General features: G+C 60.5%; 1 protein-coding gene across 3 annotated transcripts in view; it reads right to left on the bottom strand.

The window, feature by feature from the left end:
- Positions 1 to 26,907, bottom strand: part of RADIL (Rap associating with DIL domain) — a 52,742-nt gene that overhangs the window by 1,394 nt on the left and 24,441 nt on the right. For 2 of the 3 annotated variants that reach the window (XM_066273480.1, XM_066273481.1), the window contains exons 3-12: positions 17,232 to 17,455; positions 15,601 to 16,206; positions 14,735 to 14,772; positions 9,400 to 9,560; positions 6,292 to 6,404; positions 5,805 to 6,042; positions 5,169 to 5,341; positions 1,841 to 1,991; positions 627 to 817; positions 191 to 536 (exon numbers count right to left, since the gene is read on the bottom strand). In XM_066273480.1, the coding sequence (XP_066129577.1) occupies positions 191 to 536; positions 627 to 817; positions 1,841 to 1,991; positions 5,169 to 5,341; positions 5,805 to 6,042; positions 6,292 to 6,404; positions 9,400 to 9,560; positions 14,735 to 14,772; positions 15,601 to 16,206; positions 17,232 to 17,455 (2,241 nt within the window). The remainder of the gene's footprint in view (positions 1 to 190; positions 537 to 626; positions 818 to 1,840; positions 1,992 to 5,168; positions 5,342 to 5,804; positions 6,043 to 6,291; positions 6,405 to 9,399; positions 9,561 to 14,734; positions 14,773 to 15,600; positions 16,207 to 17,231; positions 17,456 to 26,907) is intronic. The other variant, XM_066273482.1, reaches the window with a different exon arrangement.

Raw genomic sequence — 26,907 nt, 5'->3', positions numbered from 1 at the left:
GGCCTTGCTGCCCAGTCTGCCCCTGGAGCCGTCTCCAGGCACCCGGGGTTGCAGGCTGTGCAAGCAGGAACTGAACGCCCCCGGTTCACAGCCATCAGGACCCTGAGAGGGAGTGACCCAGAGGGACCTGCAGAGACACCAGGAGGACCCGAGGCTGGAGTGCAGGTGTGAGCCGGGTGACAGGTCTCACCTTCCAGAGCTGCCCCCAGCTGGACGCCTGGTCCATTCTGCCTCCCTTCCAGAAGTGCTTTCCCACGGGGGCCACCAGGGTTGGGCCAGTCAGGGCCAGTGGGCTCCAGTGGGGTGCCGGGAGGTGTGAGCAGGCAGGAGGAGTCTGTGTGCAGGGGCCCAGCCTGGGGGCCCCCGCGGCGCCCGGAACCCAGCTGCCTTCCTGGAAGGTCCTGTGCCTGGGACGCTCCGGCGGAGGGAGCAGGGTGCGCCTGGCCCGCTTCCCGGGCTCCCCTGCCAGGGTCCCTGGGTGCCAAGGGGCAGCTCTGGCTCTCGAGGTGCGCCTCGGGGGTGGGGAGGTGCGAGCCCTGGAGGAGAGAGAGCGCTCAGGTTCCGGGGGGCCCCCAGCTCTCCCGCCCGCTCCCTCCCCGGGCCAGGGGCAGCTTGCTCAGCAGTACCTGGAGGGTCTGGGGCGGGGGCGTCCCCGCGCTGGGACTGGGCTTGCTCTGCAGGCCCCACAGGAAGTGGCGCAAGTAGAGAAGGTGCTGGTAGATGCCGTCATCCGGGCAGTCTGCCTCCAAGTCCACCTGGAAGCCCTCACTCGGGAGAACGATGGGTGGGGGGTTCTCATAGGACTCCAGAATGTCCTCTGTGGGCGGGGCAAGGCCTGCTTGACCACTTGGCTGGAGGAGGCCGCCCCCCCCAAACCAGGGACCAGGTAACAAGCAGACTGACCTGCCAAGTATGGGGGGGGGCAGGCCAGAGTGACCAGCCCACACTGCACTCTGGTCCCTCCTGGACCCGAGGGACCACCCAGGATAGGGACCACCCAGGATACAGACAAGGCCCTGCCGTCTGGAGCTCCAGCCTTACTGACTCCCTCCCGGAACCGAGCGCTCAGCCCGGAAGGGGACAGCCCTGCGCTGACCCGCCTGCTCCTGTGCGCCCCCCCCCACACACACAGCACGGGGATCAGGGGGCCATGTGTGCGCTGGTACTCGGACGTGAGCGCCCTCCAGTCGGCAGGAAGGCTCTGCCCCCAGCACAGGCCTCAGCAGCGGGCTGGACATGGGAGGGCAGACACGGTCCAGTGAGCCTGCAGCCCTGCCCCCTGCCCCCTGCCCCCTGCCCAGAGCCAGTCTCTCCGGTCCCAGCCGAGACCCCAGGTGAGCAGGTGAGGGGGCAGTGCCTGCAACTCTGCTGTATACGTCTCCTCTGTGTCCTTTAATTCCATTTTGTGTGTATCACACATAATGCTAATGGAGAGATGCTGTCTCATCAGTACAAAGTGCACATCTGTGTGGGCCCCGTCCCTGTGGGCCGTGTCATCAGTACAAAGTGCACATCTGTGTGGGCCCCGTCCCTGTGGACAGTGTGAGGGAACAGTCTTGGGCCGTGCTCAGGACCGTTTCCCACGGACAGCAGTGGGCCCAGCGTGCTGACTGCTCTCTTCCTGGTGGGCTGTGCGCTGGCTGAGGCCCCGTCCTCAGGCTCCATGACCTGAGCCCAGAGCTTAGAACCTGGCCGTGGATTCTAGCTCCTTCACCCCCCAGTTGTGGTTGTCCCGGGGAGGAGGAAGATGGCTCAGGGCAGAGGTAGGAGGTGTTCTGCAGGCTCCCCGGGAGGCCCCCCTGACCCAGCATGCTCGGTCGTGCCCGAGGAGGGGGCTTACCTGCCGTGAGGGTGTCGGGACCGTCCGGGGCCCCCGGCTCCCAGGCACTCATGGGGCCCATGGCCGAGGCCAGCTGGTACTGGGTCAGGAGCCGGTGCAGCTGTGCGGGGCTCAAGGCAGGGAACGCGGCCCGCAGGTGAGCCCAGCTCATCTGGGTGACAAGAGACGCTCGTGTCAAAGCCCCTGACGGCAGAGGCGGAGGGCCAGGACAGCAGCCACCACTGGTCACTGTCCATGTGGGACAGTGAGGTCAGGGAGGCAGTCAGAGGGAGGTGCAGCGGGATCTCCCCCAGCGGGCAGCTCACCCTGGCTGCCTCGTGGGCATCCACAGTGAGAGCTGGGTGGGCAGCTGTCCCCTGGTGAGGCCAGTGCCTGGTCCTCGGAATGCGCCCTCACATCACAAGACAACTGGGACTCGGGAAGATGGAACGGTCCCTGCCTCTCCCCACATCACAAAGGCAAGCAGGTGGAACAGGCAGGAGGCCCAGCACTGTCCTCAGGTGACACGAGACCAGCTCTGTGAGCTCAGGAGCGGGGGGAGCTCCCTTGGACCCCAGCGCGGTCCTGAGCACGTCACTAAGCCAGCCCACGGGTCAGTCAGCCTGCACCCGGCCCCACCGTCTGGGAAAAGAAAGCCCTTTCCCTCTCCAAGCGGCCTCTGTTTCCAAGACCATCTCGAGCAGCTCCTGAAAAGGCGGCCTTGGGGGGTCGGCTCGGTGTCCCTCTCCTGCCACCTGCACATGAGGCGTGGGGCGTGGGACTGCCCCCAGGTCTGACTTCAGGCCCCCGTGCTGGGACCCCACGGCTCCTCGCGTTCCAGCCTCCCACATGGCTGGCAAGACGCGGGAGCTGTTCTGATGGCCTGGCTTCAGGTATGTCACTTCTGTTCCTCTCCGAAGCTCGCAGGCTCTCTGTCCACTCTCCCGGCTCCACGTGCTGGGTCCAGGGGCAGCGCTGCCCCGGCTGCTGGGCCTTTGCGTCCACTGGCTGCACTTCCAGCCCAGGGGTCGGCTCGGTTGGTCTTGACTGCCTGGCCCCCGTTCTGTCTGCGCCTCTGCACTCCAGCTGTTTACATGCTGGGCCTCACACACTGGTCTGTTAGTTTCTTTTTTCCTCACCCTGTTTCTCTCTCGCTTGATTTCACTGCCAACATCAAGAGGCCCAGGCTGTGGTCATCCAGTGTCCGCACTAAAAAGCCAATCAATAGCCTCAGGCTATGAGGGGCGGGACCAGGGCAGACCCTGGGGGAAGTCCTCTTGCAAACAGCCCAGCCCACACGCCCCCCCCCCACACACAGACACACCAGCTTGACTGGAGGTGGCTTTTGTTGGTCTTGCAGGTCCGGGAAGCCACGCCCCTCACACAGGAGAGATCCTGGGGCTTCTCCAGGGCTGGTGGTGCGGGGACATGTCCAAGGGGGCCGAGTGCCATAACGTTTCCCGCTTACTGTCGCTGCTTTCTGGGTGGTTCCTTCACTTCATCTTCCAGCTCTGCTGTTAAAATTTTCACCACTGCTGCTGTAACTTTAACTTCCAAGAATTCTTTTTATTCTTTTATTTATAGAATCCTGTTCTTAATTTTATAGATACTTATTTTTATGAGGATGTAAGTGGCTTTTTTAAGTTTCTTCTCCCAGAACAGTCTTCCAAAAGGTGGAAACGATGGCCTAAGGCCTGTTTTTGTACAGCCCTCAAACTAAGAATTGCTTTCACATTTTTAAAGAGCTTAAAAAAAAAAAACAAAAAAACAACTTTGGACTTAGATGTTTGTTGCCGTGGGAGCCCCTAGGGCCGCGTGCCAGGCCCTGACCTGTCTCTGCGCTTTCTCTGTCCTTGGCTCAGGCCATTGGAGAGCATTGCTTTGCTTTTGTTAGTGGTATCTTAGGAGAGAACACACTAAATTCAAGTGTTTAATCTGTGATCTTATACTTAGATGTTCCCATTTTCTGAATGTGCTCAAGTGAATCTATGCTTCACTTGTATACTAAAAAAATAACTTAAAAAAAGACACTTGAGTAGGACACACAGATCCTGACATGTGGTTGGTTTTCAGTGTCTGCTGAACGACAGTGGTTCCCAGGGACTCGGCTCCATGGTGCACTGGCTTGTGCCCTCAGCTTGGCCGCCATGAAGCAGAGGTCACGGCTGGGCGTCCCACAGTGGCATGCAGTGAGGCTGAGGTGACAGGCAGGTGCAGAGCCGTCTACACTGAGGGCTCAGCGCGCAGCAGCGGTGCAGAACCCTAACAGCCGTGCTGGGTCACACCAGGCTTCCTGGTACCCTAACAGCCGTGCTGGGTCATAGGAGGCTTTCTGGTACCCTAACAGCCGTGCTGGGTCACAGGAGGCTTTCTGGTACCCTAACAGCCGTGCTGGGTCACAGGAGGCTTTCTGGGGCTCGACCCTTGGGTAGAGGTGGAGTGCTCCATTTTTTACAGCAGACTGAAAGCCCCACTGTCCCTTCACGACATGGTGCTATGCTGGCCATGCTGGGTCAGTTCGGGCCCTGCCTGGAGATGGCAAAGCCCACTGGGTTCAAACACTTCCCTCCCAGAGCGCCCTGTGAACACTCAGTCATTCCCAGGCACGTGTGGGTGCATGCCAGGCAGGAAGGGACCACTCTTGGTCTGGATTCACTGATCTGTGATGACTGTCAGGCACCAGGTGAGGGAGGAAGGTGAGGGGTGCTTAGCTTTACCGCGGTGACTGAGGACCACGCACGGCCACTCGAGCGGCAGGCGTGCACCCGTCCAGTCTGGGCGCCTCTCTGGGCGGAAGTCCAGGTGGCAGGGCCGGGCCCCTCTCCTAGTTCACCTGGGTTGTCAGAACTTGGCTCCTGATAGGCGTAGGGCCGAGGTCACCACTTCTGTGCTGGCCTGCGGCTGAGGGCCGCTCCCAGCTCGGGGAGGCCGCGCTGTCCTTGGCCTGTGGCCCCTTCCTCCCTCTGCTGAGCGGCAGGAGCAGGTCGGGCCCCTCTTTCTCCTTCTGTCCCGTCTCTCTGGTCCTCATACGCGTGGAAGGACTTGTGATTAAGCTGAGCCCATGGGCTGACCCTGGGTGGTCTCCCCACTGCAGGGTCTTTTCATCCCCCCTGCAGAGCCCGCAGCACTTGTGGGGGTCACACACTCAGCTGCAGGTCAGGGTCTAGACAGACATTGTGTGGCATCTCCCTGCTCACAGGCAGCAGCCGCGGAGTGGAGACAACTCTGCCAGTGCCCCGAGGCCGGACGGCCAGGTCTGCCCCCGCCCCCTGGCCTGGTGGGTAAGGCTGGTGACTCTGGAGGGACAGCACGGCCCCACCCACCCGCACTGACTCTGCACCCCTCCTACCTGGATGAGCTGGGCGCGGGGAGTGGCCAGCAGGTTGAGGGTGCAGGAAAGCTTCCGGAAGAAGCGCTCCCCGGCTTCCCCAAAGCCAGCGCTCCAGGTCCACTCCAGCAGCTGCTGCAGGCGCACACAGGCCTGGACGCCTCGGGGCCAGTGGAAGCAGCTCAGAGAAGGGCCTGGGGGGGCGGGGGGTGAGGCCCAGGCTGCCCCTCAGAGAGCAGGTGTGCTGCCCGCCCACCCCGGGGGAGCCAGGCCGCAGACCAGCCGTGCCTGTACGCACCCACTCGAGTCCTCAGAGGATGGGGTGAGACACCTCACATCAGGCCTAAGGCAGGAGGAACCTGCCCGCGGCCTTCTCTGGGGGAGGGGGGCACAGGAGGCTAGGTGAAGACGGCAGGGAGGGGCTGTGACTGCCACCGAGTCCCACGTGCAAAGGGATGTGGTCCGAGACTCCAGCCAAGCCCCTCTGCCCCCACCCTGATCCCGCCCCGTGGACCCTGCCCAGCCTGGGACTGAGGAGCCCTGTGCAGACACTGGCGGGATCCTGCCCCTCCAGGGGCCCGTCCACAACCTTCCCGCCCCCTCCGGGGGCCCGTCCGCGGCCTTCCCGCCCCCTCCCCGCAGGCGGCCGGCCCTCACCCTTGTCCAGCAGCTGGTTGAAGAGCAGAGTGCCAGAGAAGAAGCAGAGGTAGGCCAGCACCTGGGCAGCGATCTCGGGGTGCACCTGGGTCTGCCGCAGGAGGTCCAGCGTGGCCTGGTAGACGGACACGACACGGCGCAGCTCCTCGGGCAGCTGGGGGGCCGGGCACCAGCTCTCCCGGGGCTCAGACGGGAACGGCGGGCACTCCAGCAGGGCCGGGAGGCAGACGTACAGGGACTGAGGGAGAGAAGATGGCGCGGTGGGCGGGCCTGGGCACCGGCCACGGGGCGGAGTGAACATGGTGACCCGTGGGGCTCTACCCGCTTCTGTGAAGGTGCAGGTTGCACGGGGGGGCACAGGGGACCCCGCAAAGGGCCCACAGACACGCTGAGCGAGGACAGAAGCCCAGGATCCTTGGGGGACAGCGGGAGTGTGTGGCTCCTTCTGGGCCCCCCAGAGGACCGGGGGGCAGGGGCCCGGGCGCACCTTTGAGACGTAGTACACGCACTGCTGGAAGGCGTACAGGATGACCTCCTCCAGCTCCGCCATGGCCTCCTCGCTGGCCGACAGTGCGCAGGAGAACAGGGACTCCCTCGAGCCTGAGGGGACACGGTGCCATGGGGTTACCGAGGGGACAGCTGGGCTCTGGGAGCAGGTTGAGGACACGTCTGCCCGCTCGTCTGCCGTGGCCTCTGACGGACAGGCAGCGTGGGCCCGTCAGGGAGCTCCGCTCTGCTCAGGGCGGGAGGGCTGCACCGGGCTGCCGGGCCCCGGGCACTCGGTGGCACAGGCCCGGCCACCCTGCTGGCCAGCAGCAGAGGGCGGAGGTGTGCAGGCCTGAGGCCCTGCCTCTGCAGCGTCTGGGCTGATGCAGTCACGCTGCCTGCCCTGCTGTTCCTGACGCTTCCCCTCGGAGAGCTCGGTCTCTCCTGCCCTTCAGCCCGGAGGGCTCACTCCTCAGGAAGCCGGGCCTGCCTGACCCCAGGGGGCTTCCCCAGAGCCTGGCCTTCAGGGTCTCAGTGGGACCCTGATGGGGTCTGGACGCTGCCTGCAGCGTCACCAGGCAGCGGGAGGGGCCTCAGATCTGCGGGAACAAGAGGCTGTCAACAGGCTGCCGGCTGCAACACTCCCTTCTTCCAGGAGGCTCCAGGCCACAGAGCACCAAGGCTGGCCCACTGCTGCCGGAGCACAGGCGGACCAGACGGATCTCACAGCCACTTGAGCCAGTGGGGACTTGGCCAAGAAACCCAGCTCAAACCCTCTCCCTGCAGCCGGCTGGGTGTGGGCTGGGGCACCGCCCTGCAGGCCGCCTGCACCTGGCAGCGTGTTTAAAAGCAGACGCCCTCCTGGGGGCCGGGGACTCTGGGGGGAGGAGGAGATGCAGAAGGGGCAAAGAGAGGGGCAGCAGGTCCACTGCGCACCACACAGCAGGCTCCAAGCATGGGCCACCCAGGCCCTTTGGCCATCATTTAAAACCACCTGGAAACCCCCCTGCGCTGGGGCCTGTGGGACTTCCGGCCGCGCTGACGCTCTTTCTGAGGGCTGGCAGCCTGCCACCCGCCAGAGCCCCTGAGGACCCCTGGCTCTGTGGGTGCTGAAGCAGAGCCTCAGAGACTTACAGGAAGGTTTTAAATGGGCAAAACAAACACCCCCTTCCACGGGCTAAGCTCTCAGCTGCCGTGTGAACACCTCTCCTGGGTAAGAGCTTCAGACAAAAAGACTGTTTGGAGAACGAAAGGCTATTTTTCCAGCTTTCAGGACGTGACATCTCCATTTTCAGAATTCTTCCCACAGAGATTTCCTGCTGAAGGTCAGGAGGCCGAGCGCCGGCCCTAACCTTCCTCTGCCGTCGGGTTGACGCTGTTTTTCCTCTGAGCTCTCCAGCGTCTGCACCGCATGGGACGTTGTCTCTGGGCCGCTGGGGTCCTGCTCGGCTCTCCTGCTGGCCAGCGTGGTCCCTGGGGCAGCACAGAGCGGACTCTCTCCCAGCATCCACTGGCCTACATGCTATCCGGCCTCCCCGCCCAAAAATAACTTCCTCCGAAGACTGGAGGCAGCGGCTGGGCGAGCAGTGGCCCGTCATCCCAAGCAGCTTTCCGGGACGACCACTGGACATGGGTCCCTGTGCAGCTCGCTCGCCCAGCCTGTGCAAGGCCGGCTCAGAGCGGCCCCCAGAGCTGCAGCCTCTCGGTAAGGCAACCCTCCCATGGACACTGTGCCTAAAAGTCACGGGGGTCTCCCATCCGACTCAGCCAGAGCCAGAATCAATGGGGCTCCCTGAGAGCACGCCCACCTCCTGACATCACATGGACAGCATGCACTTGGGGAGAGGCCAGAGGCCAGGTGCGTGCTGGCCATGGCCAAGTCCAGCAAAGCCCCCCACTCAGGTCCCCCTGCAGCAGCACCGGTCCCGGTAGCTGGAGGCCCCCGAGGACTCGAGCAGGGAAGGTGGGGCTGGGCGCAGGGCAGGCCCGGCTGCGAGGGGAGGGAGCACCCTGGCTCTGAAAACCTCAGCAGGGCAGGTGTGCACGGCACAGGCATGGCAGCCAGTACACAGGCTGGTTTCAGACGCAGGCCTTGTGGACAGAGGACTGTGGCCCGTCCTGGGAGGCCTAACGCCTCTCATAGTGGCCACCCGTGGGGCACAAGGGACAGAGGCAGCAGGCCAGTAAGCTATTTTTTCAGGTTCTTTCCTCCCGGGAGACACAGCTGAGCACACGCAGGTGCTGTGCAGCCTCCGACTGACCCCGCCTACAGGGAGCCCAGCTGAACCCCATCCCGCCCACTGGCTTCCCTCCCAGCCTCAAGGGCACCTCGTGGCTGCAGCCTGGGCCCCCAGAGACAGAGCCGCATCTACTCGGCCCCCTGCAGCTTGTGGTGCGGGCCAGGGTCCCCCAAACAGGAGGGGTGGGTGCGAGTGGCTTTGTTTATGCCATGGCCGAGCAAGAGGCTGTGTGGGCAAAACCAGGTGGGCCCGCGTGAGGCTGTGGCCCAGCCCCTGGGAGCCCGGCTGTCACATCCTGTCCCGCCACAGGACGGTCCTGCTGCTGCTGCTGGCTTTGTCCCAGGACCCACACACTCCTCCAGGCCCCCCAGAGTCCTTGTCAGACACATGCCAGCTGAAATCCCACAGGGGCCTCAGGCGCAGCCAAACGCCACCTTCCTCAGGAAGCCCTCCCAGCTGCCCTGTCAGTCTCTCACTGAGGGTTTTCAGCACTGCACACAAGTCGTAAGATGCACACTGCCCCACGCTTTATCTCAAACTGACATGCACCCTACAGCTCTACAGCTCTCCTTAGCAACTTGCCTCCTCTCTGAAACGGTGGAGCGTCTCGTCTCGGAAGGGAGGACGGCCTAGGGCCGGCGCACTGTGCTCCCTCCACTGGTGCCGAGTGAGGGACCTGTGTCCCCCAGGCCGCTCGGGCCACACACAGTGGGACAGCCCACAAAATGACAGGGACAGTGCCAGCGCACCATGGACAACAGGCCAGGTGAGGTCAGGCAGGGGAAGCCCCGACACACCGTCCCTGTTCCAAGACGGCAGGTGGCCCCACGCCAAGCACCCTGCCCGCCCGCCACCAGCACAGGCCGCACCTGTGACATCCGGCTCCTGCTCCAGGCTCTGCATGTAGAGGGGGCACTTCTGCTGGATGAAGTACAGCAGCTCAATGGCGTTGGCCATCCAGAACAGGATGTGCTGCAGGTCCGGCAGCAGGCTGGCCAGGGTGAAGCTGGCCGAGGAGAGGGGCTCCTGCCTGCCGAGACAGAGACAGGCCAGTTACGCTGGGCCCACCGCGCCACAGAGGACGAGTTTCAGCGGAACATGAACAAGAACCACAGCTTGTCAACCTTCTGAGGTGAGCTGGGGAGTGAGGAGAAGACACATAACCTGCCACCACCACCAGCCAGGGACAGAGCTAGACCTCAGCAGGAAGAGCCGCCAGCAACCACGGCCACTGGTCGAGGCCTCGGGTCAGTAAGCCATCTGCCTGTCTGTGACTGTTAGTTACAGTGTGTGCAGGTGTGTGCGTGTGCACACGGTAGGGTGGGGTCTTTAGTCCTGCCTGCAATGCCCGGGGCAGGGACTCTCGTCTCAGTGACCCGGGGTCCTAGAGAATGAGGCCCGTGAGGAAGTGTCCAGGGAGGGCTGGGCCTGGTCATCCTCCAGGTCTGTCCCTGCTGAGCAGCTGCGTGGGCCAAGGGGGAGCTCGGGCTCCCTTCCCCACACGCTCCTTGTGCGGCAGTTTCGTGTTCTGACGTATATTCACCTCTGTCCACGGGGGACGTCTCTCCCCTCTCCTGGACAGGGAGGGACTGGCCTCAGGCCACTCTTCTCGCTGTGGCCGCTGGCTCTGCCCGCAGAGGCCCACGCCCCTACGTCCCCTCCCCACACTGCTTCAATGACACGCATACACTCACAGGCAGAGAGTTATGTCATTAAAAAAGGATTAACTTGGCCCTTCAGAGTCTAATTCCATTTTGTTTTCAACAGTATTTCCCGTCTCAGTTTCCCCAGAACTCAAAGGCACAGACAGGCCTCCGCTGAAAACTAGACCACCAGGCAACGCCAGCTGGAGCGCTGGGGTTTCGGGTCGACCGGCAAGGTCGGCATCGAGCGCACGCCACCTGGCAGCCCCGGCCACACGCCGTGGGGCAGGCCAGGCACAGAGGGCCTCCCACCCCTTCAGGTGAGCACGAGTGGGGACAGTGACTTCATGGATATGATGACACCAAAGGTAAAGGCAACAAAAGCAAAAGTGGTCCGCGGGTCTGCTTTACCCTGAGAGCCTGTGCTCAGCAAAGGGAGGCCCCTTACAGAGGGCGAGGCGGCCGGGCGCAAAAGAGCATCTGCAAGCCACACCTCAGAGGGGGGTTAACTTCCAAAATATAAGGAACTCCTGCAACTCAGAATCAAAGAAACTAATCCAATTAAAATGAGCAGAGGATCTAAATAGACATGTCTCCCAAGAAGATACGCAGATGGCCAACAGGGACATGAAAAGGTGCCCAGTGTCCCTAATTGTCAGGGAAATGCAAACCAAAACCACAAGGAGACATCACCTCACACCTGTCAGAATGGCTGTCATCAAAAAGCCCCAGAAATAACCAGTGTTGGAGAGGTCGTGGAGAGAAGGGGACCCTGTGCACTGTTGGTGGGAATGTAAATTGGTGCAGACAGTGTGGAGAACTGTGTGTTCCTCAGAAATTGAAAATAGCACCACTTAAAACCCAGCAGTCCCACTTCTGGGTATTTATCCAAGAGAACTGAACCCAGGACCTCGAAGAGATGTTAGCCCCTGATGTTCAGTGCACTGCTCTTCACAGTAGCCAGCATGTGGAATCAACAGGTGAACGGATGAAGAAAACCTGGCACGTGATACAATGGAATATTATTCCTCCATAAACAAAGCAGGAAATCCCACAATATTCAACAACAGGAACACATCCTGAAGACATGATGGCAAGTGAAATAAGCCCATCAGGGAGGGCAGGTACTGCGTGATTCCACTTCCATGAGACATCTAAACAGCCAAGTCCTGGAGTCAGGGAGCGGATACAGCTCCTGGGCCGGCCGGGCGGGGCTGGGGGTGGGGGAGAAGTGGGGAATTGCTAATCAATGGAGTGTCAAGTCTCTGTCATGCGAGCAAGTCAGTTCCAGAGCTCTGCTGCACAACCTTTTGCCTCGAGCTAACACTGCGTCATGCCCTGAACACGGAAGGTAAGTGTTCGCACTACGGTGAGATAAAGATAAACCAAGTCACATTAATGTGCGCTGGTATAAAAAATAAGTTGATTTGGGAAGTGTATAGAAATTATTACTAAAAACAAAATTAGATGCAGTTTTGCTTATAAAAATTAAATGAAAATTTAAAAACTCAGAAAACATTGAAAATGATTAATGAATCAGAAAAGAAATCACAATAGGAATTAAACAAGAATTAAGAAAATAAAGAGAACAATGACATAAAAAAAAAGTAAACAATAAATTTGGTTCTTTTTTAAACAGAAAATAACAGACAAATATCTGGAAAGATCAAAAGAGGGAGAGGAGAGGAAAGCTGTAAGCCAGTGGTGGTCAACCCGGTCCCTACCGCCCCCTAGTGGTGGTCAACCTGGTCCCTGCCACCCACTAGTGGGTGTTCCGGCTTTCATGGTGGGCGGTACCAGAGCAACCAAAGTATAAATAAAAAGATAGACTTAACTATAGTAAGTTGTTTTATAAAGATTTATTCTGCCAAACTTAGCGAAAATCTGACATAAAGTACTTGGTAAGTAATTATTATTCTATGCTTTAACTTGCTGTAACTCTGCTTTATATATTTTATAAAGTAAAGTTACTTCCCTACTTTATAAATCACCATTACTGTGGAACCGGTGGGTGGTTAGAAAATTTTACTACTAACAGAGATACAAAAGTGGCGGTAGGTATAAAAAGGTTGACTACCCCTGCTGTAAACACTTTAGGAATTAAATAAAGGGATAGTACCACAAATATATTACAGATGAAAAAAGTCATAAGAGAATATAACAGTTATTTATTCCAATAACTTTGAAAAACATATGCAATAGATAATTCCCTAGGAAAGTAAAAATCACCAAAATCAACACAGGAAGAAACAGAAAACTAAATAAACCAGTAATCATTAAAGAAACGGCATCAGCAAACACAAGTGCCACCCCAGCGGGCAGTGCTGTGACATGTGTGATGTGTGACTGTGACAGCCGCTTATGGGACCCTCAGGCCCAGGGTCCTGACCTCTGCAAACTGATTCCAGGAAATGCTCAGTTCATTTTCTGTGAGCCTTCCCATTAAATTCAGACAAGGACTATATAAAAATAATAAATTCATAGACCAATTTTACCTAGGAGTTCAGATAGGAAAATCCTAATTCAAATGTCAACCAACCGTATCTCGCCATGCTAAAAAGGTCAGAAGTCACGAGGGCTTTAGTCCCCGAACTCGACAGTGGGACTCGTCAGGAGTCCCACTGACGCAGCGCCCACATTCACGGATTCCAAGAAAAACCTTGTGACAATCACAGATGCAGGAAAAGCACATATTAAGTCCAACAGTCACTCACCATTTAACAAGGAGCACACGATGCAAAGATCAGAAGAAAGTGGGGCAAAATATTTATAACGTTAAATTCAGGTGTGGTCTTAATGGGAACCAATACATTCTGTACTTTTCTGTATTTTGAAAGTGATTCTCTGGGAAGGGACACAGGACCCTGACGATAGGAGTTGTTGGAAACAGAGTGTGAGATGCTGAAGGGAAGGCCTGGTCCCTGCTGTCCCCCGGCGCCTGCGGGAGCGTGCACTCGGGGATGAGGAGGGGGTCCTACAGCCTGGCCCCTCACCTGCACAACCCCCAGCCCAGGCCCCGTGGCCCACTCCCTCGGCACCCCCCCCCCAGAAACCCTAAACCACATGGCCTCCAGCAAGCAGGCTGCCTCCATACCACACGCTGTCCATCACCCTGAGGCCACTGCCACCCTCGCCGGCCTGGTGGGGACTGAGTGCCCACTGCTGTCACACTGCAGCAGAACCTCGGGGACTGAGTGACAACTTCACCAACTGTAGCCTAGGTGGGGACACGGGGTGACGCCAAGGCTTTGGTATCTATGCCTTGGGACCCGATCTTTGAGAGGAAAGGCGATGATACTTTCTCCTGTCCCCTCCCAGGACCGAGGAGGGTACAGGAGCGAGCCTGTGTCCAGCCAGGTGCTCTCCACATGGGCCGTCTTCAGGTGCGGCAGACACCAGAATGAAGCCAGTGCACACAGACTGGGGCTGGACCAAGGCCCCGCAAGCCCGTCCGTCACGGTGGCAGTGGCCGCCACCTGCTGCCTGGTCCTCTTTGGGGAGTTCACACCGCTGCATGCACCTCAGTGGACAGCTCAGCACGCAGGGCTGCATGTCTGTGTGTAATCACAGGAGGGACACTTTTCTGGAAGCTTGTTTCTCGGTGTCGCTTTTTGGTTCCCCTGTGCAGCTGAGGCCCAGAGCTGGAGTTCCCCACTTCCACTGTTCCCAGGTGTCCTCTGCATGTCTGCCCCTGGGCACATGGGATGCTTACAACTTTTTTTTTTTTTTTTTGTATTTTTCTGAAGCTGGAAACGGGGAGAGACAGTCAGACAGACTCCCGCATGCGCCCGACCGGGATCCACCCGGCACGCCCACCAGGGGTGATGCTCTGCCCCTCCGGGGCGTTGCTCTGCCGCTACCAGAGCCACTCTAGTGCCTGGGGCAGAGGCCAAGGAGCCATCCCCAGCGCCCGGGCCATCTTTGCTCTAATGGAGCCTTGGCTGCGGGAGGGGAAGAGAGAGACAGAGAGGAAGGAGGGGGGGTAGAGAAGCAAATGGGTGCTTCTCCTATGTGCCCTGGCCGGGAATCGAACCTGGGTCCCCCACACGCCAGGCCGACGCTCTACCGCTGAGCCAACCGGCCAGGGCCTGCTTACAACTTTTGTGCTCACAAATAAGGCCTCGGGCAGGTCCCCTGCCCCTCCGTGTGGAGGCGTTTCTCAGTGTCCCCTCTAGGTAGGGACTGCTGGGTCTTTTTGTTAATGACCATTTCCCACTCCGAGCAGCATGTGAGTGTAGAAGTAGTGCTTTCTGTGAAAACGGACGGGGACTGGAGCGGCACCGCCCGCTCACGGTTGGCCGTCCCGTCCCTGAGAGGTCCGTCCTCCCTGGTAAGAGCGAGGGCACGCCAGGGGAGAAGGCTTCGGAGAGGGTGCAGCCCGTCCCTCCCTGGACAGTGCTCAGAAGTCTCCCAAACACAGCACTTCCTCTCAGAGACGGGAGGACAGTATGGTGGGCTGGCTGCTGACCCAGAGGCCTCTGCAGCTGCCTGGGTGCTGGGAGGGAGCGGTCTTCCCGGGAACTAGCTGCAAAGGGCTGCGTACACGGATGGGAATACTTACAGGTGCGCCTGCTTCTCCGCTAGTTCTTTGGTTTTCTCCTACAATTATAAAGGACAAAAAAAGCAAACATGAGAAAAACAGGAAGCCACAGGGTACGATCAGTGTGACACCATCTCCATGAAAACATGGCACCGCGCTCCGGACTGCCACACCGCGGGCCAAGTCCGTCAGCTGTGTCCACCGGCTTCCACATCCTCCCATTCCGCTCCTGAGCGTGCGTGCGTATTTCCTGCCGTAGAGTACTGCACAGCCGTCAGCTTACGTAACAGCTGGCCACTTCAGACATGGTCAAGATCGGCCGAACATTTCACAAATGCCAGAAGGTTGGTTCTACCAAGACTTATTGTAAACGTCAGCCACGGTGGAAATGAGTCGGTGAATATGTGCCTGCGGACTTGCAAGTGTACTTGCACACGCTGACGGCCCCAGGGCCAGCCCCCACCTGGGAGAGCTGTGACGTGGGAGGGGCCGGGATGCTCGACACCCGGCCGTGTTCAGGGCCGGGTCTAGGGATCTGGTTGTGGAGGGAAGGCTTTCCATGTACAGAGAAGTTGGCAAGTCGGTCCTGTGCGCCCACCACCAAGTTGACAGGGCTCTGTGGGGTGTGGGCGGGGGCCAGAAGCATGGGTGCCCATGCCAAGTGGCCGCTCATTGCTCCAGGCACCTTATTCCCAGGCATGGTGTGGGGCTGGGCTGGGCTGCAGGGAGGATACAGGGCCAGAGCTCAGGAAGCCCCCAGCCCCGGGAGGGTGCAGTGCCCCAGCAGTGCCACGGGGTGGAGGTGTGGAGGGCAGAGGAGGCCGGCCATGCAGGGAAGGACCCCCCTGCAGCCACAGCCCTGAGGCGCCCCCCAGACTGGCACTGACCCAGACTGTCTCGCGGATCATCTTGGCTATCTTGAGCAGGAGCTGCCCGAAGGCGCCCGGCTGCAGGCCAGTGGCCGAGTGCTGGATGCAGAGGCAGAGGAGGAAGGCGGGGGTCAGTTTGTGGTCGTCACCGCCGGGCTCGACCAGCGTCATGATGCGTTGCAGCAGCGCCTCCTCCGTGTCGGGCTCGAACTCCAGGTGCAGCTGCCGCGGCCGGGTGGCGCCCGGGGCCCGGAGCTGGGCGCCACACATCCTGCAGCTGTGTGGCAGGGCCCGGAGGCGGGCCAGGGCCGGGGCGGGCAGGGGCTGGGCCTGGGCCGGGTCCTTGAACAGCAGCAGGTAGTAGAGGCCCAGGGACAGCAGGTCCCCGTGGTGCAGCACCACCGTCCGGCCCCCCACCTCCGAGAAGTTGACGGCGACGGGCGCCCCGGGAATGGGCTCCAGGACCAGCAGGGCGCCCGCCTCTCGGCCCGCGGGCTGGTGCCGGCGCAGGGTGCAGTGCAGGGGCAGGATGTCGGGGGCCGAGAGGCTGATGCTGGGCTTGCTGGAGGGGGTCCTCTGGCCCACCGTGTGCCGCTCCCGGTTGAGCACGTACACCAGGCTGTCCTGGAAGGGGCGGGACAAGTGTCCGTGTCCCTGTCCATGGTACCTAAATATGTGACCCAGGACTGCTGTCCCCGGCCCTCCCTGTCCTGGAACACCCTCTTCCTAACTGCCTGCCTACACAGGGCACCCACTCTGACCCAGGAAGGGGCTTCTCCAGGGCAGCCTTGGGGGTCTGCCCGGAAACCCAGGGAGGACCGGACCCCAGCATGAGGCTGAGGCCAGCCAAGGGCCAACCTGGACACACTGATTTAGACAGGCCGAGCTCCCTAGGTGGTCCACACAAGCGTGCGAAGCAGCCTCCGGCCGCTCCACTTGACTAGGCAGGTGCCTCCTGGGACCGGGCACCAGAAGCCCATGTCACCGAGTGCGCACTGCAGCCCACACGGGAGGGGGCTTGGTGAGGACAGGAGGGAACAAGATGGCCGGAGGGACCACAGCGTCTGCAGAGCGGCCACAGGGCGCACTGGCTAAGGGTCTGACCCTTCTGGCCAGAATGGCTGACAAAAGTGGTAAGAAATGCTGGCTCTGGGCTGAGGGACAGGTGGCCTTCCCTGTGCCCCTCAGAGGGGCAGCCCTGTAGCACATGAAGGCCACGTGAGCCCTTCCATGCATCGCCGCATTCTGGGAAAGACTGCAGGCCTCTTCCCTGGCCACACGCCCACCCCCAAAGCCAGGGCAGGAAGTGGCCTGAGACACAGCGTGGACAGTGGTGAGTAGTCCCCTGTGAAGAGCACCTGGCACTCACTGCACTGGGGTCAGTAGTGGGGAGCTGTGCAGTTCCCCCACAGGCCCTTCTCCCCTGGGCGGCCTCCTGGAGCCTGCACAGAGAAGGCTCTGGAAGCCGAGGATGGAAGAGCCCTCCCCAGAGGCTAGGACAGGCCAACGGGGTGGTCCCCACCCACCCCATTTCTGCAGCCCACAGTGGCCAGAGCCACAGGAGCTACTGGCAAGAGGCTTTACTCTGAGGGTGTCCCACCGCCCCTTGCTCAGGTTCCCGGGGGGCGGGAGCTCGGGGCGGTGCTCACGTGCTGCTGGCTGTAGCCCTGCAGGAGGAGCAGGTGGGGCGACTCGTAGAGGGAGTAGCGCATGGCGTCCCGGCCCGGCTCCTGTGCAGCCCCGGGGCTCAGGCTGGTCTCACTGGCTGAGCGGCGGAGTCGGGGTGCAGGGGGGCTCCGGGCGCCCCCCGAGGCCAGGGCTGGGGTTCCCTTGGCGCGGCTCCGCTGCAGCCTCCGGGCTTGGGCGTTTATCCCTGAAACAGGGCCCACAGGGTAAACGGCAGACCCATTGGAGGCCCACCTCCAGTCCCTGTGCCTCTGATCTCAGAAACCGCTTCTAACGCCGGCCATGGTGCTGCCAGCCTGTCTGGGGAGACCACAGCACCCCTCCCGCGGCCTCGTCCTGCCGGGCTGGGCACTCCAGCACCCCTCCCGCGGCCTCGTCCTGCCGGGCTGGGCACCTCCAGCCCCCTCCCGCGGCCTCGTCCTGCCGGGCTGGGCACCTCCAGCCCCCTCCCGCGGCCTCGTCCTGCCGGGCTGGGCACCTCCAGCCCCCTCCCGCGGCCTCGTCCTGCCGGGCTGGGCACCTCCAGCCCCCTCCCGCGGCCTCGTCCTGCCGGGCTGGGCACCTCCAGCCCCCTCCCGTGGCCTCGTCCTGCCGGGCTGGGCACCTCCAGCCCCCTCCCGCGGCCTCGTCCTGCCGGGCTGGGCACCTCCAGCCCCCTCTCCAGAGTCAGGCAGCCCAGCTGTCCCAGCCTGAGGCTCCTGCAGGAGCCTCATGGCATGCCCACCCTGCCCCACAGCCCTCTCCTGGGGGTGGCAAACCCACTACAGCACCAACTGTGGTCACCGTGCAGGTGCCATGCCACCCCAGAACCCTGCCCATCCACCTGTCCCATCCTGCCAGCCTACCTGTGTGTGGTGTGCGCGTGCGTGTGTGTATGTGTGTGCGTGCGTGTGTGTATGTGTGTGCGTGTGTGTGCTGCATCCCCACCGTCTTACAAGGGGGAAGCAGGCAGCTGCCACGCCCTCTGAGCCGGCTGGTCTCCTAGGGCCGCTCAGCCTCTCCCACGGTGCCCGGTCAGAGCGCACGCACACATGCACACACGCACGCACACATGCATGCACACTCACAAACCCATGCCCACACATACATGCACATACAGTTGCACACAAACACACCCGGTAAAAGGGTCTCACCTGTCCAGGAAGCACCCTTTTGCATTAATGCTGCCGGAAAGCTGAGAAGCCAGCTGAACCCACAAGCGCCCACCCCTCAGTGCCCAACCCTGCCGACCCCGTGCTTTCCCCCAGAGCCCCCCTCTGTCCCCATCTGCAGCATCCGCCCTAAAGCCACTCCAGACGAAACCAAAGCCAGGGTGCACGCGTGGGGCAGCGAGCTGCGGCCGAGGGTGCTGCCTTACCCGGAGCTGGAGCCCAGCAAGCGCGAGGCTGGACCTACCCTTCCAGAAGGAAGCCTGCCCCTCTGGGGGCCAGCTGCCGGAGGCCGGAGGCTGAGTGGAGCCGCAGTGCAAGCCTGCCAGTGCTGGTGCACGCAGCTGCTGCTCCCTGCCTGCCGCAGGGCCCAGCCGGCCAGCAACGCGGGAAGGGGGTAGGGCAGGAGGGCAGGGGGAGCGGGTGGGGACAGGGGTGGGGGCAGGGGGAGCAGGAGGGCAGGGGGAGAGGCAGGGGGAGCGGGTGGGGACAGGGGTGGGGGCAGGGGGAGGGGGAGCAGGGGGGCAGGCTCTGTCCCACTGCCACTCTCTTAAGGCTGGCAGACACTGGAGCTTCTGGCATTACTGCACAAACATGGACCCACACCAAAATGATGTTCCAGCACCCAAGCCTTTCCTCCACCTGGGACAGGCCACAGAAGATGTGCCTCAGAACCACCTTCCAACGTCCTGGGGCTCCCGGGCAGCCATACAGCCCTAGAAGGTCCCCTTTCTCCTGAGATCCCCAGGGACTCCCAGAGGCCAGATGAGGATGACCCCAGACCAGCTGATGCCAGTGTCCCCAGGGGCAGTAGCAAATAGACCCCACCCCCCAGCTGGGGTCCCACACCCCAAGACAGGTGCCCCCTCCCAGGGCCCAGGGCCAGGTCCTCTGACCCCCATGTCTAAAGCCGTGGTTCTCACCCTGCCCATGCTCAGATCCACCAGGACTTTCAGATCCCACCACTGGACCGGCTCCCAGGTCTCCATGGGTCCTGGGGCAGCGGCACGAGGACTGAGGGCCAGAGCTGAGGAGTCATAATGCCATCTACTTCATATGCAACTTTATTTATACAGTGTTTCACTTTTTATTTAGTTATTGTTGTCCCACTTATTTATGCATTCATTGCTTCTTTTTTTTATTATTTATTGGGATGACATTGGTTCACAAAACCAATGTCATCCCAACAAAGGTTAAAAAACCCATAAAGGTTTCAAGTGTACAACTCAGTACAGCACCATCTGCACACCACATCGTGCAAGCTCGGCCCCAAGCAAACCTCTTTCTGCCCCCTTCGCCCCTTTCAACCCACCTCCACCATTCCCACCCTCCCCTTTCACTCCGGCTATTGCCACCCTGGTCTCTATACACTCGTTTAATTACTTACTTATTGTTTTTTATTTTTTAAGTGAGAGGAGGGAAGATAGAATCCCACATGCACTCCAAGAGGGATCCACCCAGCAATCCCCATCTAGGGCCAATGCTTGAAGCAATCGTGCTATTTTTAGCACTTGAGGCTGACATACTCAGACCAACCAGACTATCCTCAGTACCTGGGCTGACGACGCTCAAACCAGTCGAGCCACTGGCTGTGGGAGAGGAAAAGGGATACAGGAAGAGGGAAAGAAGGAGGAGAGGAAGAGGGACAGAAGCAGATGGTCACTCCTCCTGTGTGCCCTGACTGGAAATCAAACCTGGGACGTCCATACACCTGGCTGTCACACTATCCACTGAACAAACTGACCAGGGCCTCATTTTATTTTTAAAAACTCTAAATAAACATAATAAAAAATGTCATATCTGGCAGGTAGGAACTCAGGTGTCAGTGACATTATTCTTTGTACTTTAAGGAATTAGAGTCAGTCACAGGACTGACTGCTCCTGAGCTGTTTCTGACACGGGCCTGAGGGTAAGGCCCCACCTGCAGAGGTGTGGCTGATGGGTGGGCACGGGCCTGGGTGCCGCTCACAGGGGCGGGCTCACAGGGAGGAGCTCTGAGCACCCTCCCCCCGCTCTGCTTCCTTACTACACAGAACTTGACCCTCCAAGCCGAGGCCCCAGGGCAGGAATCCAGTTCCTTTTCCACTGGGCCAGACCCTCCTGGAAGAGGTGGCGGGGGCACCCTGGGCCACGCAGCTCTTTACATACAACTCTCCCTTCTCCGTAAGAAGCTGGTGCAGACGTCCCCTCTGCTGGCCGGAGGAGAGGTCTCTGTGTGTGGCAGGAGTGGCAGAGTTCATTCTGAGAACAGCTGGTGGCTGTCCCCAGAGCTCCGCCATGGGTTCTGTGCTGGCCTCGGAACAGCACTGGAAAGAAAAACAGCTCCTTTCCTGGACGTCAACGAGTTCAGGACAATAAATTCAATCTGTGAGGTTTAGCTCCAGGCCCTGTCCGCTCTACTGTCCCTGGACTGAAGGTTTTGAAACCATTTCTACAACTCGGAAAGGTTTCTGCTGCTTACACCAACTTCTGGGAGGGAAGACGCCTCCGAGATGTGATTATGGTTCATGACTGATGGGGCAGTGCATCATCCCTGCTTTCCCTCCTGGACCCTGACGGACGCTGTCATCGCCCTAAGAACGTCTGTCTCCTCTAGAGAACGCAAGACCAGCTGCATGTACCCTGGGGGAGAATCGTGAAACCGAAAGGGAACAAGCTCCCCCCACTGTTACCTCATCTATAATAACATCATGCTTCTTAAGCTGGGTCACGGCACACAAACAGTTGATTAGATTAGTCTGTTTCTACTTTTGGTGCTTGAACTATTTCAGAATAAAGAAGCGGAGAGACAGGCACAGAATGAGAAATATAAAACTGCCCAACCTCACCAGCACTACAGGAAACACAAGTGAAAACTGAGCTACGTGTCTGCCCGTCAAATCAGCGGAGATTTTTAATGACAGTCATGTGACCCCCGGGATAGGGAGAGGCGGACAGTCTCAGAAACTGCGGGTGGGACAGAAGCTGGCCGCGGTCTCCCCCAAAGTTTTAAAAACAGCTATCAGGATACTGCCAACTACATCACTATTCACAGATATAAATACATCCACATCTAAAAATGTCTCCACCCTTCCACAGGGGAGTTCCACTTTGAAGATGCTGTCCCGCAGAAGGAATCAAACATTTCTGTACAAAAATGTTTGAATAATTAACATAATTTATAAATAGAGAAAAACAGAAAATAGTCTAAAAAGCCAATAGGGATGTGTTTAAGTACACAACATTAATTGGCATTACAAATGCTGTTCACGGTATGAGGAAATAAACACACATTAAGTGAAAAAAAAAACAAAAAACAAAAAAAAACAGGATAGGGAGTATGAACACAGGTGGGTTTAAATGATGTAAGGAAATAAATGCAATACTAAGAAAAAACTGCGATTAAAGGCATCAGAATGCTGAGCGTGAGTCTCTCTGAGAGGTGACCATACAGGCGATCCTTACTCTTTGGCTCTAACTATGTAACCTGGGGAAAGCTACATGTTACAGTACTGAGGAGCCTTGTTTCCATGGTAAAACTTGGAACTTCTCACACTAGTTCTAGTGTCTTAATCGGGGAATAACATCCCCTCTCTAGAAGGAACTAATAACCTAATTAAGACACTGTAAACTGAGGAGATAAAATGCTTAAGCCATTTGTTAGTCGCCCGAGCGGGGCGGGAGCTGCAGCCGGCACAGCCAGCAGTTTTCTTTAGCTGAAACCGAAGGCCTGTCTGATCCCTGAGATGATGCTGAACGCTTTCTGACAGAGGGTCATGGGACAGAGTGGCAGCTCAGAGCCCTAGCACCGCCTCCTGCAAACACCGCAGCCTCAGCACAGCACCGCCCATCCCTGGCGCCCCGGCCGTGCGCGCCCTGGACCTTCCACGGCCAGCCCTTTGGGCCCAGAGCTCCCCGGTTTTCCACCTTCCCTGAGTGTCCTGGCTCCGCGCCCCCAGAGACCGGCCCCCACTGTCCTGAGACGAACTCCTCGTGTTCATTTCAGGTTGGAAGAGAGAGTTGAGGAAATAACCCTGAAAGTAGAGCAAAAAGACAAAGAGGAGAAACTAAGAGAGAGAAACTCAGAAAAACACATGTCAGTCCAGGAGGTCCGGAGTCTGAGGAACAGAAGAGCTGGAAGAAACCATCAGGGGTACGACAACAGTTCTTCAGAACTAGGGACACGGGTTTCAGGTTAAAATGCCCATTAAAAGTCTGACACACCTTAGCGGTTAAAAATGCACAGAGGGCCCTGGCCAGTTGGCTCAGTGGTAGAGCGTCGGCCTGGCGTGCGGAAGTCCCGGGTTCGATTCCCGGCCAGGGCACACAGGAGAAGCGCCCATCTGCTTCTCCACCCCTCCCCCTCTCCTTCCTCTCTGTCTCTCTCTTCCCCTCCCGCAGCCGAGGCTCCATTGGAGCAAAAGATGGCCCGGGCGCTGGGGATGGCTCCTTGGCCTCTGCCCCAGGCGCTAGAGTGGCTCTGGTCACAACACGCCCCCTGGTGGGCGTACCGGGTGGATCCCGGTCCGGCGCATGCGGGAGTCTGACTGCCTCCCCATTTCCAGCTTCAGAAAAATACAAAAAAATAAAATAAAATAAAAATGCACAGAGGGTGCAAACATGCAACCGGACGTGTTTTAATGAGATGACATAAATATGATACTGGATACAAGCATAGTTTTTTACAGTAAAGAAGTAAAAGCCTAGCACTGCGCTGAGAGCACACCAAGACACACAGTGTGAGTTTTCAGAACGAGGCTGGGGGCACCAGAGGGAGGACCTGAACGTGTCCGGTAGGGCGGGCGGAGTGCGCGGCCACTTCTCACAGGCGCACGGGGAGTGAGAAGGAATGGGCCCAGTCCTCAGAATTCTAGGAAAGAAAATTATTTTCATTCTAAAACTCTATACCCAGCTAAACTATTAACCAAGTATTAAAGTAGAATACAGATCTTTTTTAGACATGCACAGTTTTAAACAATTTTAACTCCCATGTACACTTTCTCAGGAAGCCACTGGAGGAGACACTCCACCAAAACGAGGCGTGGTCTCTAGCACGGGGTCGAAGGCGGTCTAGGACGGGGGCGGGGCGGTCTATCTAGGACGGGGGCGGGGGCGGTCTATCTAGGACGGGGGCGGAGGCGGTCTATCTAGGACGGGGGCGGGGGCGGTCTATCTAGGACGGGGGGCAGAGGCGGTCTAGCGCGGGGGCGGTCTAGCACGGGGGGCGGGGGCGGTCTAGGACGGGGGCAGAGGCGGTCTAGGACGGGGGGGGGGCGGGGGCGGTCTAGCACAGGGGCAGGGGCGGTCTAGGACAGGGGGTGTGGGGGCGGTCTACCTAGGACGGGGGCGGGGGCGGTCTAGCACGGGGGCGGGGGCGGTCTAGGACGGGGGGGGGGCGGGGGCGGTCTAGCACGGGGGCGGAGGCGGTCTATCTAGGACGGGGGCGGAGGCGGTCTAGCACGGGGGTGGGGGCGGTCTAGCACGGGGGCGGGAGCGGTCTAGCACGGGGGCGGGGGCGGTCTTGCACGGGGGCGGAGGCGGTCTATCTAGGACGGGGTCGGTCTACCTAGGACGGGGGGCGGAGGTGGTCTAGCACGGGGGCGGGGGCGGTCTAGCACGGGGGCGGAGGCGGTCTATCTAGGACGGGGGCGGGGGCGGTCTAGCACGGGGGCGGGGGCGGTCTTGCACGGGGGCGGAGGCGGTCTATCTAGGACGGGGGCGGTCTACCTAGGACGGGGGGCAGGGGCGGTCTATCTAGGACGGAGGCGGGGGCGGTCTATCTAGGACGGGGGCGGGGGCGGTCTATCTAGGACGGGGGCGGGGCGGTCTATCTAGGACGGGGGGCGGAGGCGGTCTAGCACGGGGGCAGGGGCGGTCTAGGACGGGGGCGGGGGCGGTCTATCTAGGACAGGGGGCGGAGGCGGTCTAGCGCGGGGGTGGTCTAGCACGGGGGGGGGGGCGGGGGCGGTCTAGGACAGGGGGGGCGGGGGCGGTCTAGCACAGGGGCGGAGGCGATCTAGGACGGGGGGGGGGCGGGGGCGGTCTAGCACGAGGGCAGGGGCGGTCTAGGACGGGAGTGGGGGCGGTCTAGCACGGGGGCGGGGGCGGTCTAGCACGGGGGCGGAGGCGGTCTAGCACGGGGGCGGAGGCGGTCTAGCACGGGGGGCGGAGGCGGTCTAGCACGGGGGCGGGGGCGGTCTAGCACGGGGGCGGGAGCGGTCTAGGACGGGAGTGGGGGCGGTCTAGCACGGGGGCGGGGGCGGTCTAGCACGGGGGCGGGGGCGGTCTAGCACGGGGGCGGAGGCGGTCTAGCACGGGGGGCGGAGGCGGTCTAGCACGGGGGGGGGGGGGCGGGGGCGGTCTAGCACGAGGGCAGGGGCGGTCTAGGACGGGAGTGGGGGCGGTCTAGCACGGGGGCGGGGGCGGTCTAGCACGGGGGGCGGAGGCGATCTAGGACGGGGGGGGGCGGGGGCGGTCTAGCACGAGGGCAGGGGCGGTCTAGGACGGGAGTGGGGGCGGTCTAGCACGGGGGCGGGGGCGGTCTAGCACGGGGGCGGGGGCGGTCTAGCACGGGGGCGGAGGCGGTCTAGCACGGGGGGCGGAGGCGGTCTAGCACGGGGGCGGGGGCGGTCTAGCACGGGGGCGGAGGCGGTCTTGCACGGGGGGCGGAGGCGGTCTATCTAGGACGGGGTCGGTCTACCTAGGACGGGGGGCGGAGGCGGTCTAGCACGGGGGCGGGGGCGGTATATCTAGGACGGGGGCGGGGGCAGTCTATCTAGGACGGGGGCGGTCTACCTAGGACGGGGGGCGGAGGCGGTCTATCTAGCACGGGGGCGGGGGCGGTCTATCTAGCACGGGGGCGGGGGCGGTCTATCTAGGACGGGGGCGGGGGCAGTCTATCTAGGACGGGGGGGGGGGCGGAGGCGGTCTAGCAAGGGGGCGGGGGCGGTCTATCTAGGACGGGGGCGGTCTATCTAGGACGGGGGCGGTCTAGCACGGGGGCGGGGGCGGTCTACCTAGGACGGGGGCGGGGGCGGTCTAGCACGGGGGCGGGGGCGGTCTAGCACGGGGCCGGGGCGGTCTAGGACAGGGGGGGGCGGGGGCAGTCTAGCACGGGGGCGGAGGCGGTCTAGCACGGGGGCGGGGGCGGTCTTGCACGGGGGGGGGGGGGGGGCGGAGGCGGTCTATCTAGGACGGGGGCGGTCTATCTAGGACGGGGGCGGGGGTGGTCTATCTAGGACGGGGGCGGGGGTGGTCTATCTAGGACGGGGGCCGGGGCGGTCTAGCACGGGGGCGGGGGCGGTCTAGGACAGGGGGGGCGGGGGCGGTCTAGCACGGGGGCAGGGGCGGTCTATCTAGGACGGGGGGCGGAGGCGGTCTAGCGCGGGGGCAGGGGCGGTCTAGCACGGGGGCGGAGGCGGTCTAGGACAGGGGGGGGCGGGGGCGGTCTAGGATAGGGGGGCGGGGGCGGTCTAGGACAGGGGGGGCGGGGGCGGTCTAGCACGGGGGCGGAGGCGGTCTATCTAGGACGGGGGCGGAGGCGGTCTAGCACGGGGGCGGGGGCGGTCTATCTAGGACGGGGGCGGTCTACCTAGGACGGGGGGGGGGGGGGGCGGAGGCGGTCTATCTAGGACGGGGGCGGTCTATCTAGGACGGGGGCGGTCTAGCACGGGGCGGGGGCGGTCTAGCACGGGGGCGGAGGTGGTCTAGGTCGGGGGCGGAAAGAGCAGAGGACAGGGGCCTCTGAGAGCAGCAGCTGGACTGAAGCAGGTAGAATGCTCCAGAACACTGAAACTGATACAATTCACCACACATCTGTCTGAGCATCGTGAAAACAGGGAAGATAATTGGCAGAGACTTGGGGAATAATGAATTAGTGAAAAGTACCAAGAAAAAGCAAACAAATCAACAACGGTGGCAACACCTAATTTCAAAGAAACTAAAAGTTAGACAAGAAGAAAAAGTAATCTTTGTGCATACCAATCTTCAGGCGAAACTATCCCTGGTCATAAAAATGTGAACCCCGAGTACTGATCTAACCAAAATCACGATGAGGACAGGACAATGGGGTCTGGGCGTTTAAAGGACAGTGGTGAGAAGAGCTGCAGCCTCGTCTTCCCTGCAGGAAGTCACCAGGTAACACCTGAAATTCAGAAAACCAAGTAAAGTAAGCTTTGGGACTTGAACTTCAACTGACCCTCGATGGGAGAGTACTCTAACAGGGAACCTTGGGAGCGGGAGGCATGTGAGTCACTGGGGGTCAGAGGCCAGAACTGAGATGACCCCCGGCCCCGTCCTTGTGTGATCCCCTCCTAGGAGTGTGCGTGGGACCTTTGAATGTATGAGCCATCACAGTGTGATCTGCTCTTCAGCCAAAGAGGTTTTTGCAGATGTGATTAATTTTACTAATCAGCCCACTCTGGGTTGGCCATTGCCCAGGTGGGCTAGCTTAAACACAGAGCCTTTAAAAGCAGAGCAGTCGCACAAGGGTGTGGTGGTCAGGGGAGCGGAG

Source organism: Saccopteryx bilineata, chromosome 4 (assembly GCF_036850765.1).
Source record: "Saccopteryx bilineata isolate mSacBil1 chromosome 4, mSacBil1_pri_phased_curated, whole genome shotgun sequence".
NCBI lineage: Eukaryota > Metazoa > Chordata > Mammalia > Chiroptera > Emballonuridae > Saccopteryx > Saccopteryx bilineata.
The sequence above is the reverse complement of the archived record's forward strand: the minus strand, read 5'-3'. Positions and strand labels throughout refer to the sequence as shown.